This window comes from Mustela lutreola, chromosome 14 (assembly GCF_030435805.1).
Source record: "Mustela lutreola isolate mMusLut2 chromosome 14, mMusLut2.pri, whole genome shotgun sequence".
Taxonomy (NCBI): domain Eukaryota; kingdom Metazoa; phylum Chordata; class Mammalia; order Carnivora; family Mustelidae; genus Mustela; species Mustela lutreola.
The window spans coordinates 43,389,615-43,404,869 of NC_081303.1; the positions used below are offsets into that span (position 1 = coordinate 43,389,615).

At 36.5% G+C, this 15,255-nt stretch overlaps 1 protein-coding gene across 2 annotated transcripts in view; it reads right to left on the reverse strand.

The window, feature by feature from the left end:
- ASPM (assembly factor for spindle microtubules) overlaps nucleotides 1-15,255 on the reverse strand; it is a 63,935-nt gene that overhangs the window by 9,489 nt on the left and 39,191 nt on the right. Inside the window, exons 18-23 of one of the 2 annotated variants that reach the window (XM_059146115.1) lie at nucleotides 11,396-13,771; nucleotides 5,488-5,654; nucleotides 4,097-4,193; nucleotides 2,501-2,710; nucleotides 1,333-1,482; nucleotides 308-499 (exon numbers count right to left, since the gene is read on the reverse strand). In XM_059146115.1, coding sequence (XP_059002098.1) covers nucleotides 308-499; nucleotides 1,333-1,482; nucleotides 2,501-2,710; nucleotides 4,097-4,193; nucleotides 5,488-5,654; nucleotides 11,396-13,771 — 3,192 coding nt within the window. Of the gene's footprint in view, nucleotides 1-307; nucleotides 500-1,332; nucleotides 1,483-2,500; nucleotides 2,711-4,096; nucleotides 4,194-5,487; nucleotides 5,655-9,019; nucleotides 13,772-15,255 lie in introns of both variants that reach the window. The other variant, XM_059146114.1, reaches the window with a different exon arrangement.

Genomic DNA, 15,255 nt, shown 5'->3' on the forward strand with positions numbered 1-15,255 from the left:
TAATAAATAGCTAAAGCAATTTTTCTGAAAAGAAATATATATAATATTCCTATATATAACCTGAATTCATTGACCAAAGATGTCTAAATCTATACAAAATGCTAAAATACTTATTCATCTCCATCCTAAATATCTCTAGGGAAATTTGAAAATGAAGGGCTTAATAATGATACAGTATTTATGAGTTATTCAACTGGTGAACCTCAGCATTTTAAAATGTATATTACTGTCTTTTTAAAATGTTAGATAGCATGTAAGTGAGTTATAAACCAAAATCTGGAAGTAACTTCACAATATTTCCAGTTACCTGAATTTTACTGATTCCATTATTAAATTTTTCCTGTTTTTTATGGAGGAGAAAACGGCGTACTGCCTTCTGTATTACTGATGCAGCCCTATTTTCCTGGCTCATACGTTCTTGAACTTGATGCTGACTGTTGATGATGCTATGATATTTCTGAGCAAACCTCTTTTGCTGTAATTTTGTTCGAAACCATCTCTGTTTAAAACATAGAGATTTTCTTTACTTCAGGTTTTAAAAACAAATAAATACATATATACACATACATACATAAATGAAATAGACAACATATATGGAATATCTTTCAACCTTCCCCAGCTATTCCACTTGGTGCAAATCTTCTAGTCCTCACTGGGTGTGTGTGTATGTAAATTTAACCCTATACAACATAGCCTTCGTTTCACAATTTATACAAATTCTACCAAGTCTCCTGTGTCATTCTGCAATTTGTTTTCTCACTCAATATTTTACATATAAGTATATGTTAATGGATATACAGCAAAGTTCTTATCCAAAATACATAAAGAATGGCTATAAATCATAAGAAAAAAAGAATATCCAAAAGAGAAAAGGGCAGTGTATACGGGGAAAAAAAACCCCCACACATGCATACATTAAGAAAAAGCACACAATATACAGATAATAATTTGAATAGCCAACAGAAACACTTTTTATAACTGCTAGCAATCAAAGGAAATTCAAAGCAAAAATGAGATGCTATTTGCCATTCATCAAAATAGCAAAAATCAGTCTTTAATGCTATGTGTTGGCAAGAGTGTGGAGAAACAGGTACCCTCAGTCTTTGAGAAGAGTATAAATGAATAGTTATTTCAGATAATAATTTATAGCTTTATTCCTGTGCCTTAAAATACCAACCTATTTCTAACCCATCAAGCCATCCTAAATATATCATCTTATAAGTAAAAGGCTAATGTTATATGACTTTAGCATAAGGTATTTGAAAATTATTAAAAGAGAAAATTTCTAACAAAAATTATACCACATAGTTTTATTGCAAAGGAAAAGCTAACCTGAATACAGATGACTGAATTAACCTGCTTGTTAGCATTCTTCAAAGCCACGTGAAATTTATATGCTCTTTGAATTCTAAGAGGAGACAGGTGATAATATGCGGCCGCTGTGAAGTGAAGAAGCCTAGTTTTCGTTTTCTGTTCTAAAATCTAACAGGGAAATAAAAAACCAAATATTTGACTCTTAAGACAACTTGATCAATGTTTACTTTTGTATATCCGCAATATGAAATTGTATAAATTAGCCATAAGTTAACTTTGAATTGTTAATATTATTTACATTGTAACTCAAAGTGATTATAATCCTTTACTATACATTATTTCCACATGTGTAACTCCTAACTTGGGCTATAAGAAGCAAAACTCTATTTTGGGCACTTTACTAAAGAACAGTGTTTAACCTGACTACACAAAAACAGCTAATTAAAGCTTTGAATGTACTAACTATAATGAGAGAAATATATGAATACTAAACTCAAAACAAATTATTCTTTTTTTTTCAAATTACAGTGTTCTAAGCAGAACTTCTGGAGATGGTCACAGTAAGTCGGACAAAATTATCTGAACTGATTTCTCCAGTTATTAGGCAGTCTTGCACAAATCTAGCACAAGACTCCTGTAGTAGAAGCTCTCCATAGTGGCCTTTAGGGTTCCAACTTATATTTAATGAACACAACATGAAAGATTTTCTTTTTCATTTCAAATTTAGTTATTTTTGTCTTTGCCAGTGCTTCATATATTGGATGCCAAAAATGTCATGAACTCTCTCAGAGGGATTTTCTCTCTTGCTGATGACGTGGCATTTATGACAGAATGGTAGCTCACAGCACCTCAGAGTTGCTTGGTGGTAGCAAAGGGCTACCTGAATTACAACCTCCTTCATGTGTGGAGCTCTTCCCTCACTCTTTCAGTTCCTTTGCTAAGATTTGTTATAAGAGAAAAGTTAGTGTGCCTTTTTGGTGAGCATCTATGAGCAACAGGCTGATAGAACAAAAATTGATAGCAACCAGTGATCTTGTTACATGGCTCTGCAGAAGCTGAATAAAGTCAAGTTATTGGTTATACTAGCTCTGAAATTATTGTCCAAAAATCTAAAATTTCTGGACACAGTTTAACATCAAATACTTTCATTTCACATGACTGAGATATTCCACTTGAAAATACTTACTCTTTTTCTTACTAACCAACCACGCACTAGTGCTTGCAGAACAACTGTAGATTTTTTTAATTCTAGGTATTTTATCCTTTCATACGCCCCAGCCTTCCTGGCTCGTATATATCTCTGGATGGTCAAAGCGGCAGACTTTTGCCGAAGGAAGACCTGCCTTCTTTTATATCTTCTAAAATTTGCTTGGATCAAACAAGCAGCTCGATGTCTCTATAAGGAAAAATGTGCAAGTGGCATTAATAGAAAGGTTTAATAATTTCAACCCACTGGAGGTTTTTTAATTTCTCAGTGTAAAATAAGATGGTATAATTGTGATTTTTCTTCACATTTTTAGCTTACGAATGTCATATTTCATATACAAGTAAGGTGATTGTGTAGATGCTGTATAATTTCCTTTTTTTGTTTGTTTGGTGTATAATTTCTAATCCTATATAGGTCTACAGCTAAACGTTAAATTTTTATGAATGTGCAAGCCAAGGTCAATAGTTATCTGGTTCTGTTTCCCTCTTATCTTCTTGATACCTCTCATTGTGAGGGAGAAAAGGAATAATATCACCACAGGACAAATACACTTAATAAAGATGCTAGCAATGTAAAGAAGAGAATGGGCATTGTAAACAGCTATCAGGGAGCTATTTGTTCCTCCAAGAACCATAAAGTACATCTTAGAACCAGCATATCTTAGTTTTTTCAATAAATAACATCTTGACAACCAAATTCTAAGACCCTGAAGAAGTATATAAATTAAAATGGGAACGAGGTTTGCTTTAAAACATAGATTCCCTCATCACCTGGCTGAATGACCTTGGGCAAGTCCCTTTACCTCTCTAGACCTGTTTGTAAAATAGGTATGCTAATAATAACTACTTCACAGGGTGATTATGAGGATCCATTCAGCAAATATACACTAGTAGGTATAATAATAATAATGGCTATACGATAATAGTGAGTATTATATGAATATTAAAATTTATAAGCAGAATTTTAGTTTTGATTTCTTTTTTTTTTTTTTTTTAAAGATTTTATTTATTTATTTGACAGAGAGAAATCACAAGTACACTGAGAGGCAGGCAGAGAGAGAGAGAGAGAGAGAGAGAAGGAAGCAGGCTCCCTGCTGAGCAGAGAGCCCGACGCGGGACTCGATCCCAGGACCCTGAGATCATGACCTGAGTCGAAGGCAGCGGCTTAACCCACTGAGCCACCCAGGCGCCCCAGTTTTGATTTCTTTAATAAAAAGGCTATAGGTACTGCAGCTATTCTAGACTTTGATGTTAAATATTTTTAACAGATCACCAATTATAGCTTAAAGAATATATTATTAAAGAATATAATAGATAAAATTTGCTACATCTATCAGGACTTCCTCTAAATAAATTATTTACTCTAAAATTAGTTACTTCAAACTTGGATTTGAGAGTATTTTGTAAATATAAATATACAAACACAACTATTCATAAAAAATATTTTATGAGTAAATACAATTTTTAATTAACTGCAGTGATATGTTTAAAATGTATAGTTAACAAAAAATAATTTTTGTTTTGTTTCATAAAATAGTTCTTTGCAAATGAGCTCTTTTTTTCTTTCTGCACCTACTTTCATCATTAAGAAGTGTTCACGAGCCATTCTTCCAGCAAGCGTAGCTCTCCATTTTCTCTGAATGATAATTGTTGATGCTCTCACATTCAGAAACCTAAGAAGTAGTTAGTGGAAAGCAATTACAAATGTCTTTAATGTACTCAATAAGAATTTATGTATATCCCCCCTCAGACACTAGAGAAAGAAAATATAAGAAAGATAATGACAATAAAAGAAATTGGAAAAGTATAATTTATATTTAAATTGTAGCAATCAGAATTCTATCATATACATAAACACACCCTGAACTGACACAATGAAAAAAAAGTTCTGCAATTAGCAATATTCCAGGGATAAGAAATAGGAATTTCTAGAATGAGAAAGAATTCTGAACAGGATCAAAAGAAAGTACAATTACCCAGACCTAGACAAAGCGTAGATAAAGCAGGTGCTGGTAGAAATAATGGCAGAGTATAAAGTCCGAGTCCATATTGCAATTGATTCATTAAGCAGATAGGACGAGGTCACAAAGAGAACTTGGGAGATTAGAATAACATCAGGCAAATGAGGCATGGACACTTATTTGAAAGGAAAGCTAGGCATCATACAAAGATCTAAAAAGAAATATTTTATAAATAAAACTGGAGAAAATCTTAGAAAGTGAGGGTCAGATTTTAAACTTTAGGCATCAACATGGTGTAATTCATAAAAATTAAGAATGGATTTAACTTACATCATGTTGTCACATTTCTTAGAAAACAAAGCTGTTAATGAGAAAAATTCAGCTTTTTGGATCAAGAAACTTAGATAATGGTCCTTAACAGCTGATAGCAGCAACAGATCTTTATGTGGTAAGCCCTGGGCTTCTACCCATGGAATTTATCAAGAAACTCTTCTAACAATAAAAAATAGCACCAATAACCTGACAAGAGCTTTAGAAAAGGTATTTCAAAGAAATGAACAAGGAATAGGAAAATACAATGAACATAAATAATTTGATAATTAGGTATTCTTCATCATCAAGGTAAAAGAGTGTGGGAGCTAAAAGAAAAGAAAAATGAATGAGAAAACAAATTTGCTAGTAGCTAAATTGACAAACAAAATGAATACACTAATAAGGAAACCAAGATTTTACTAGATTATTTCATTCACTTCCCCTTACTTTCATCTCCATGAAAACAAATCAACTTTAAGTACTTTTTACTGAATTATAGGAAGGCTCTATCTCAAAAAATAAGACAGTCTTAGAGGTATACTTTGTTTCCTTAATGGAAATACCACCAACAAAACAAACCATACAAGTTAGGCATAGCAAATATTTAAAAGAAAAATCAGTAAGCAATATTATTTTATATTCAGACTTGGCTACCACACACACATACTCCCCCGACACAAATATCATATATTACCGTGTTCTCTCCTGTTTGGTAAGGAAGCAACCTTGAATGATTTTCACAGCTTTTAGTACAGCTAGATACTCTTTACGTGCTTTCCAATACCTATACCAGGCTTGAATCTTGCAGGCAGCTTTCACTTTATGTAAATAATTCCTTGCTTTATAGCTCCTCCACACAGCCTATGAAACACGTAAATAGAGCAAATATGCGATGAGATCTATTTTCTTATAAATCGAAAAAAAAATCAGGATTACAAACAGCTAGTATAAGAATGGTTAGCCAAAAATGAACTGCAGATATATAGTCATATAATCACTCTCTTTTCATTTAGGCTCATTCACTCCTGACAGCTATGAGCCCTCTGAAACTCGTGGGGCTAACCATGATGGATACCTCCTATATACTTTATCACACATAACCCATGGCCAGTTGGGAGCTAAGACTCATATAACCCTAACAAATCCTTCTAAATTGTAATATATGTACAGTGTCTGAAAAGCCAGTTGGCCTATCTCAATCCATTTGGAAGAACAGAAGGAGAAGGAACACTGATGACTCTACTTCCTGGGAAGGAAAGGAATCCTAACGCCTCCCACCTTGCTTATATCCTGGGTTTGGTGTCCAGGCTGCAGCAAACTTCTGAGAGCAACTCTCTGTCAGAGGACTATCAGCATTTCCAATTTCTGTGACCTTGAGGCTGACTAAATGTTTAAGTGACAATACGACTTACTAAGCCCTTAGCACTGTACTAAGCACTGTAGGTCCTTACAATAAGCATGGATAATATCATTATCTAATTTAGAGATGAGTAAATCAGGAGAAACTGAGTAACTTGTTGATACAACAGTAATAAGTGGAAAAGGTGTCTTATTTATTCTTTACAAATATCTCATGAGATGATTAAGATCTCTATTTTACAAAACAGAAATTGATGCTGAGGAAGAAGAGACCTGTTATACCAGAAAGACAACAGAGTCAAGATCTGAACCCTAGTCTGTTGGACTCCAAAACACCTAAAACAAATACTGCAGCCATACCTTGCATGGGGATGATTCAAAGTTAGCTCACAAGCGAGAAGTATATGAATGTCAAAATTACTCTTGTGATGTCCTTAATTTACTCGAAGTATATTATTATATGAGGTCTTTATGTAAACAAACTTGAATACCAACATACTGGTATTTATACTGGGAGCCAGGCATCAGTATTTCTAAAAATTCCAAGTGATTCCAATGTGCACTAAAGTTTGAGATCACTGATTACATGTTTAAAACAAGATGGGCAAAATACAATTTTTAAATTTAATTATCCATGAGAAAAACAGCCAAAATTTCCTAAGATTGTTATTTTGGCTTTTCTGTCATTTCAGTTGAATATAACCCTAAGTAATACATCCAATTAACATATTTCAACCATTAACTTTTTGGCAGCATTCATGCTTGGAATTTGAGCATTCTTTTTTTCCTCCCTCAATCCTTGGCTCCTTAATACCATGAATCTTTCAGTTTTCCTTGTACTCTCTTACTACCATGTTTTGGCTTTTCCTTTCAGTATTCTCTTTTTAAAATTTTTTAATTAATTAATTTAAAAAATTTTGTTTGACAGGGATCACAATTAGGCAGAGAAGTAGGCAGAGAGAGGAGGAAGCAGGCTCCTCGCTGAGCAGAAAGCCTGCTGTGGGACTTGATCCCAGGACCCTGGGATCATGACCCGAGCAGAAGGCAGAGACTTCAACCCACTGAGCCACACAGGTGCCCCTCCTTTCAGTATTCTCAAATGTTGATGTTCTTCAAGGTTGAAGTCCCAGGCTGAATCTCTTCTTTTACCCATTTTCTACATTATTCCTGGATGATTCCATCACTCCCACAACTTCAATTATTACATGGATACCAATAATGTAGAAGTATAATTCTGAAATCCATGCTACTCTTCAAACTTCAAGCCAACTGCCTTGCTAAACATCTCAACTGAGACATCTGTTAGGTACTTCAACTTCATCAAGTACCCCAAACTAAACTCATCACTAATCTTCCAATCTGCTCCTCTCCTCGATCCCTGGGTCAGTGAACGGTAACATCTGAGTTACTTAAGTCACACACATGGCTTGGATGCTTGCTTACGCTCTATATAATGCAAACCGTACCACTTCCATTCAAACTAATCTTCACAACCCCATTGTCACTACACCTTACTGAACTATCTTTTACCTGACTTAATGCCAATAGTCTCTCGGCTGGTCCCCCTTCTCCCTTTCAAGTCCCTCTTCCACATTCCTGCCAGAGTAAATATTTTAAAAATAATGATTCTGCTTTTCTCCTTTTTAAATTCTTCTAGAACTTCTTTTAATCCAGTAGAAAAGACGAAACTTGTGTCTGTGTCTTACAAAGCTATGCACAACCTCACTCCCTGTACTGCCAGGGTCTCCTATCATTCTCTATACTGCACCACACACACTTTCTCATTTTTGAACTCTGTGTTATCTCCTACAGTTGCATACATTGGATACATTTTATTGGGCTATTTTTAACTTACCCTTTGGCTTAACATCTCAACTTAAATGCCACTTGTTCTGGGAAGCTTTTTCTGAGCAGGGGGACTAATTTAGGTTTCCCTTCTTTATGTTCCCAGCAACATATACCTCCCATTTTGTTTTATAATTAAGCTTCCTTGCTCAATTAAGTGCTTTAAGGACAGCAACTAATTATATCTGTCTATGCCAATCAAACACAATAGCTTTTTAAGCCCATTGTCACCACTGGAAATCTATTTGCTGAATGAAAACAATGTATCTAAGTTTAATGGCAAACCAACAAGATACCAACATACCACACCAAGGTGCAAAGCCCAGGGTATGAACAGGTAGAAAATACGTTGCTGAAGTACCTGATTCAATTCCTGAATCTGCCTCTCCCTATGCGACATAAGCAAGTTATTTAACCTTTTGCAGTTCCATCATATTTCAAGAAAAATAATACTCTACACTTCTCTCCCAGGATATATGTATGTGTGTGAGATGTAATTTTATACGTTATATTGAATACATATTTATGTGTAACAATAATAATATAATGAAAAAATTACATAAAATTGTTTTGGAAACCAAAAGTGCTAAATGCTCTGAATAAAGTACATGTCTATCTAGCTTAAGTGGTCTTATTAACAGATTGGTAGAGGAATAAAGTTATATAATTTGGTCTAAATTTTGCCAAATCTCATTTTACCTTAGCTTAAATTTCTCACTTAAAAATTTTTTTTATTCAGCAGAGAACTCCCATTTATCAAACTATATTCTCAAAATTAACACCTATTGAAATGCATCATGTAGAGAGTGACCATGTTCAGAAGAATCCCAGTTCTGTGTTGTATTGGCTGAATTATCATTAGTGCCCTTTATCTGCTCTCAAAAGTTCCGTTTTAGAAGATAAATGAAAAGGTCACACAAATGAAGTATTATTCTTTATAACCTGCTTAAGTTAATTTTACAAATTCTAACAAATATTGGTTAAAGAAAGAATGCAAGCTTTATATTTAAATATATAACTACCTGGATTTTTATGGTGCTATCTTTAATTTTCTGAAACTTGCGTTTCTGTATAAATCCTCTCGTTCTAGCTTGAATAATGATGACGCTGCTTCTAATTTGCAAATACACTTGTCTTTGACGCTGTGCAGACAAAAGGGCTCTGTAGTGATTCTGTAAAACCACTGCTGCCTTCCTGTAAGATAAGAACTGCCTTCGTGTTTGCCAAGTCCTGAAATACCGCTGGAGGGTCAGAGCGGCTGTTTTCTGCTGAATGAATCTTCTCTGCTGCACCGCCATCTGGAGGAAGGACTGAATGTGGAGGGCCGCATGCATCTGCGTTTCCAATTCCCTTGTGACCATTTCACAAAAAGCTTTCTGAGTTGTTCCTGCAGCCTCTCTTTGAGGGTACTCTGCCTCTTGTGAACACCCCACTAGGGAAGCTCTGCGCCACTTCGGAATCCCACAGGCCAAGCTGCTCCCAGCCCCACACTGAGTTTCCGTTCCGTGCGGGCGGGATGCGGACTGCTGGGCCACAGCGGCCGTGTTTGCCTGCGACAGGTTTCTCAGCTTCCGTCTAACTTTTACGCCTCTGAAAATAGCCAGGATAATTAGTAGAGATTTCTGAACTGCTAAAAATCGTTTTCTTTCCGTTTTTACTCTGACATATGACCTATAGTAATTTTGTATAACAACAACGGCAGTTTTCTTTGCTTGATAATCAAGTCTGGCCCTGTGCATTCGGTAGACCGACTGGATTAGTGTGGCAGCCAGGTGCATCTGCGGGATATCCGTTTGCACTGTAAAACCTCTGTGTGAAGACTGGACACAAATGCCTGCTTGGGTGCGCGCTGCGGTTAGTGCTCTGTATCGTCTTTGAACAAAAACTACTTTTGCTCTCAAGTGGAGAAAACGCTTCCTTATTTTGGAGGCTTTAAAATGCTTCTGAATAACAGTGGCAGCCTCGTGCTGTTTCTGAATCTCTTTCCTTATGATCGTGTCCTGGAAATCTGCCTGAGTACAGGTTGCTGCTTTCCTGAGGGCATCGTGTTGAAGGACTTTCTTTTTATTTGCTCGATATCTTTCCTGTATTACTTTTGCAGCCCACTGAATCTTTTGGTAAAAAAGATACTGCCTATACATTCTATATGAGCTTTGTATTATGATAGCAGCTCTGTGTTTTTCCCTTAAAAGCTGTCTTGCTTTCATTCCTTTATATGTGGCCTGAATGACCAAAGCAGCATGTCTTCGTTGGACATAATTTTCTCTTTGCAGTTTCGCAGCCCTGTATGTTCGGTAATGTTGCTGAATTAGAATTGTGGCATGTTTCCAAGCCTGAAATGCAATGTAAGTTCTGTGCATTCTGTAAGTGGCCTGGATGAGAACTGCAGCCCGGTGCATCTCCTGTATCTTCTTCTTTGCCGCTAGCCTTCGGTAAGATGACTGGATTGTAACGACCGCCTTTTTTAATTTCAAGAATTGGTGCAAGTGATGCTTGGCACAAACAGTGGCCCGATATTTCCTCTGAACAAAAACAGCAGCTTTTTTGAGGGAAATGAATCTTTTCCTCATCACTGAAGATCTAAACCTGCTTTGAATAAGGGTTGCAGAGGAATGCATATTTTTCAAACATCCTCTAGCTTTCATCCCCCTAAACGCAGCCTGAAGGATCAGAGCAGAATGTCTTTGTTGGAGATACCATTGTCTCTGGAGCTGTGCAGCCCTGTTTGCTCGGTATTGCTGCTGGATTACAACTGAGGCATGTTTCAAGGCCTGATACCTCACATTTGCTCTATGCATTCTGAAAGCTGCCTGGATGACCGTAGCAGCCCTGTGCATCTCTTGCATCCTTTTCCTGACCACCTGTCCTCTGTAGAATGACTGGATTTTAATGACTGCCTTTTTTAACTGCAGGAATTGTTGGAAGCAATGCTTTGCACAAACATTTGCACGGTATTTTCTCTGAACCCAAAGAACAGTTTTCCTGAGAGACAGGAATCTTCTTCTCATCCTAAGAGTTCTAAATCTCCTCTGAATGAGAGTTGCAGCTAAATGCATAATTTTTAAATGCTGTCTAGCTTTCATCCCCCTAAAACCAGCCTGAATGCATATCACCGAATGCCTTAATTTGTTATACCTTTGAAATTGTATGTGTCCTTCCTTCACTGAGCGGTACCTTTGCTGTACTGTTTTTGTTACCTTCTTTAACTTACTAAAATAGGTTTGTTCTCTGTGTCTTCTATAATATGACTGAATGAGTGTGGCTGCACTTTGCATCTTTCTGAGAGTCTGTCTAACTCTCATTCCTCTAAAACTTGCCTGAAGAACAGTAATGGCTTTCAGAATTGTCAAGTACTTTGCACGCTGAATTTTACCTTGACAATATGCTCTGTATCTTACCTGAATTATGACAGCTGCTGTTCTCATTTTATGGTATCTCACTGTTGCCTGATGCATCTTAAACATGGCTTGAATAAGAGTGGCTGCCATGTGCATGTGTTGGATTTGTCTTCTTGCTCGAATACCTCTATAAACTGCTTGCATTTTAACTGCTGTCTTCCTCAAATTAAGATATTCCTTACGTTGATGGCTTGCAATTTTAATATCTCGATACCATCTCTGAATTTTAACAGCCGAAGCTCTGCAGGTTGCATAATTTTTTCTGGTTTTGTAAGCTCTGTATGTGGACTGTATAGTGACTGCTGCTTTGTGGCACTCCTTTATTTTTTTTCTTACTCTCGTACTTCGGTAAGCTGACTGTAAAATGACTGTAGCTGCTTTGGTTTTCAAGTACAACTGACGCTGTTTCCTTCCAACACTGTAAGCCCTATAATACATTTGAATCAGACAAGCAGCCTTTTTCATGATTTCCCACTTCTTTTGTTGCACATACGTTCTATAGTATGACTGTATGATGACAGCACATTCGCACTGCTTTTGAATCCGCCTTCTCACTGTTTTGCCCTTCCATGTAGACTGAAGAATCAGTGCTGCCTTACGGAGTTCAATGTACTCCATGCGTTGCTTCTTTCCTGCAGTCCGTGCTCTCCAATGTCGCTGGATAACTAATGCTGCTGCTTTGAACAATCTAAACTGTTTCCTGGCTTTGACCATTCTAAAAACAGACTGAATGTGCACTGCAGCTTGATGTTTCCTTTTGATCTGCTTTCGCACTTTCCAGCCACGATAAGCAGATTGGAGAGAAATCACAGCTGCCTTGGTCTTCAAAAACTGCATTCTAACACCATGGGCAGTCCTGTATGTTCTGTACCATCTCTGAATCTTAATAGTACACTGAAGCACATATTGATATTTCTTCCTTTTACTATGGCCTCTAAAAGCAGTCTGAATTTTAAGAGCAGCTATGGATTGTTGTTTGATTAGCTGGCGTACTTTATAACCTCTATAAGCTGCCTGCAAACAAGTGACTGCTCTTTTGACTCGCAGGAAGTTCTTCCTCTGATTGACCTGTGCTTTATATGCACGATAGTAACTCTGAATGACAACAGTTGCTTTATAAATTTCCAGGTAGTACTGCCGCGTCTTTCTCATCCTGAAATAAGACTGTAGTGAGACAGCAGCTTGTCTTCGCAACCGCATCTGCTTTCGAACCAGGTGACCTCTAACAGAAGCTTGCAGTTTGACACAGGACACCCGCATCTGCACGTATTCTTGCCTCTGTAGTGCGGCCATTTTCATGGAGCGGTACCGCTGCTGGATAAACAGTGTTGCTGCTCTCAAACATAAATACTGTTTACGGCTTTGCTTCATCTTGACAATTGACTGTAACTTTACTGCAGCACTTTTTAGTCTCAGGAACTTTTTTCTGGAAATATAAGCTCTGTAACATGACTGAATTTTTATAATGGCTGTGAGGATGTGAATAAACTTTCTCCTGGCTTGCAGCCCTCTATATGCCGACTGGAGAACGATGACAGCAAAGCATGTTTTCTCGTAAGATGCTCGAACTTGCTTTGCTAAAACATAAGCTCGAAAATGAGTCTGAATTACAATGGCAGCTTTTTTCATCTTCCTATATTTCTGTAATTGTTGATTTTTTCTTACATGTGCCTGCAACTTGGTAGTAATTTTCTTAAGGTTTAGAAATCGAAATCTGTCTTGTCTCATCCTCCAGTAGGACTGAAAAACACAAGCAGCTCTGGTTTGTCTGTGTAGATTGCGAGCTCTCATCCTCCTAAAAGCAGCCTGCAGTCGAATAGCCGCAGCCCGTTTCTGCAAATAGTTGGTGCGCTCAGTCTTTGCTTTCAAATATGCTTTGTAGTACTTCTGAATGGTTAGTATAGCCTCTTTTTTTCTTTTATATAACTTTTGGGCTTGAAGGCATCGGAATCTTGTCTGAATGATAACAACACAAGATCTAATGTGAATGTATTTCTGTAATTCTTTGTGCATTCTATACCATGATTGTATGACAACAGCAGATTTTTCTTCTTTAGCTCGTTTCCTGACATGCCACTCTCTAAAAGCTCTTTGCAGTGTTATTGCAGCTTTTATCTGTAATTGCATTTTACGTTGCTTCCATCTTCTGAACATACACTGGATTATGAGACACGATGACTTTAGCATCTTATATCTCTGTTGATCATGTTTTCTTCTTAAATAAGCACGCCACTGTCTCTGAATTGTAACTGCAGCCCAAAGATATTGTTTGTAAGATGTAACAGCAATTATCATTCTTATCCTAGATTGCAGGATGACCGAATAATATTTCAATTTCAGAAATTGTTTTCTAGTGGAATATCTTCTCCAGTATCTCTGAAAAAGGTAAGAAGGGAAACAAATTAAAACACATAACTTTCTATACTTAAAACCTCTGCAAGTATTAATTTTTCTAACACTTGGCTTAAAAATAAACAAATTAAAAAACAATATTATTTTTGGAAAATACTTGTCTCTTTTGTTTGTAGTTTAATTTCTATATTGATAGAGCTGTAGCCAATTCAGAAACCCTTGTCTCAATCCTAATGGTATTTATATTGCATTTGTATTCCAAAGACAAAAGAAATATAAAGCAAGTTCATATTCTAAAAGAATAACATACAAAAAAAGTCTAAATAAACCATAGTAATATTCTGCTATCTATTGATTCTAGGTAATTTCCTATGAATATACTTTTGGATTTTGTTTTCTCCCTTTAATCTCAAGGCTGCTAAACTATCTTGTAATGATTGGAAACTATTTATGTGAGGGATCCTACAGTTAGAAACAAGTGAGTTAGATCATTCTTAGTCATTTTTTTTCATTAAGAATTAAATTACTACTTCTTCGTAAGTTTAGGAATTATGGACAGTCAAAAAGTAGAATTCTGAAAAGATACAAGAAGTGAAAACCATTTGTTTCTTGAATAGCCAATGTTGCTTTCTTCCCATACCACCCACATTCCCTAACTCCTTCACTGGGACAACACTGAGGGGAGAATTACCTATTGTAGCCTACTTTACCTTACATATAAGCTAAACAGTATAGGGGCTAAGTACTTCTGTCTCCTACAAGTACTAACATTGTTATGCATCTGTGCCTGTTCCAAGCACACCCATCCATGGGAGAGGAGAGTTAGGACCACTCTATGTTTTCCCAACAGATATTGCCTTATTCTTTACTATGTGTCAATTGTGATTTTGTTCCTACTCTTGAGCCTGATAAGAAATAATGAAACATCACATTACTATGAAGAGATACATAAGTAATTAAAACTTATCCAACTATATTTAAGCATATTAATTCAAAATGGCATTGAAAACTCTAAGTTTGATGCAAATGTGAAGGATTTTATTAAGCCGCCTCAAAAAAGTAGAGAAAAGTAAAGCAGTTATTATTCAGAGTTGCAGTTGCCATTCTTTTTCTTTTCTTTCCTCTAAATGTTCATTTGTGAAACCTTCAAACTCAAAAATTAAAGAGTGTGTGTGGATAGCTTATTATACTTTGATAATCATTTCTTCTGAACACTGTTACCAGTCTCTGTTACTGAAATGGTAATCAGTGTTGATATAGCTCATGGAAGCTAAGTTCTTCCCCTCTCATCTCAGTAGATATTGAGCAGCACTCTGGGGTGCCTCGGTGGTTCAGTCATTAAGCATCTGCCTTTGGCTCAGGTCATGATCCCAGGGTCCTGAGATCGAGCCCCAAGTTGGACTCCCTGCTCAGAGGGAAGACTGCTTCTCCCTCTCCCATTCTCCCTGCCTGTGTTCCCTCTCTCTCTGTGTCTCTCTCTGTCAAATAAATAAAAATCTAAAAACAAA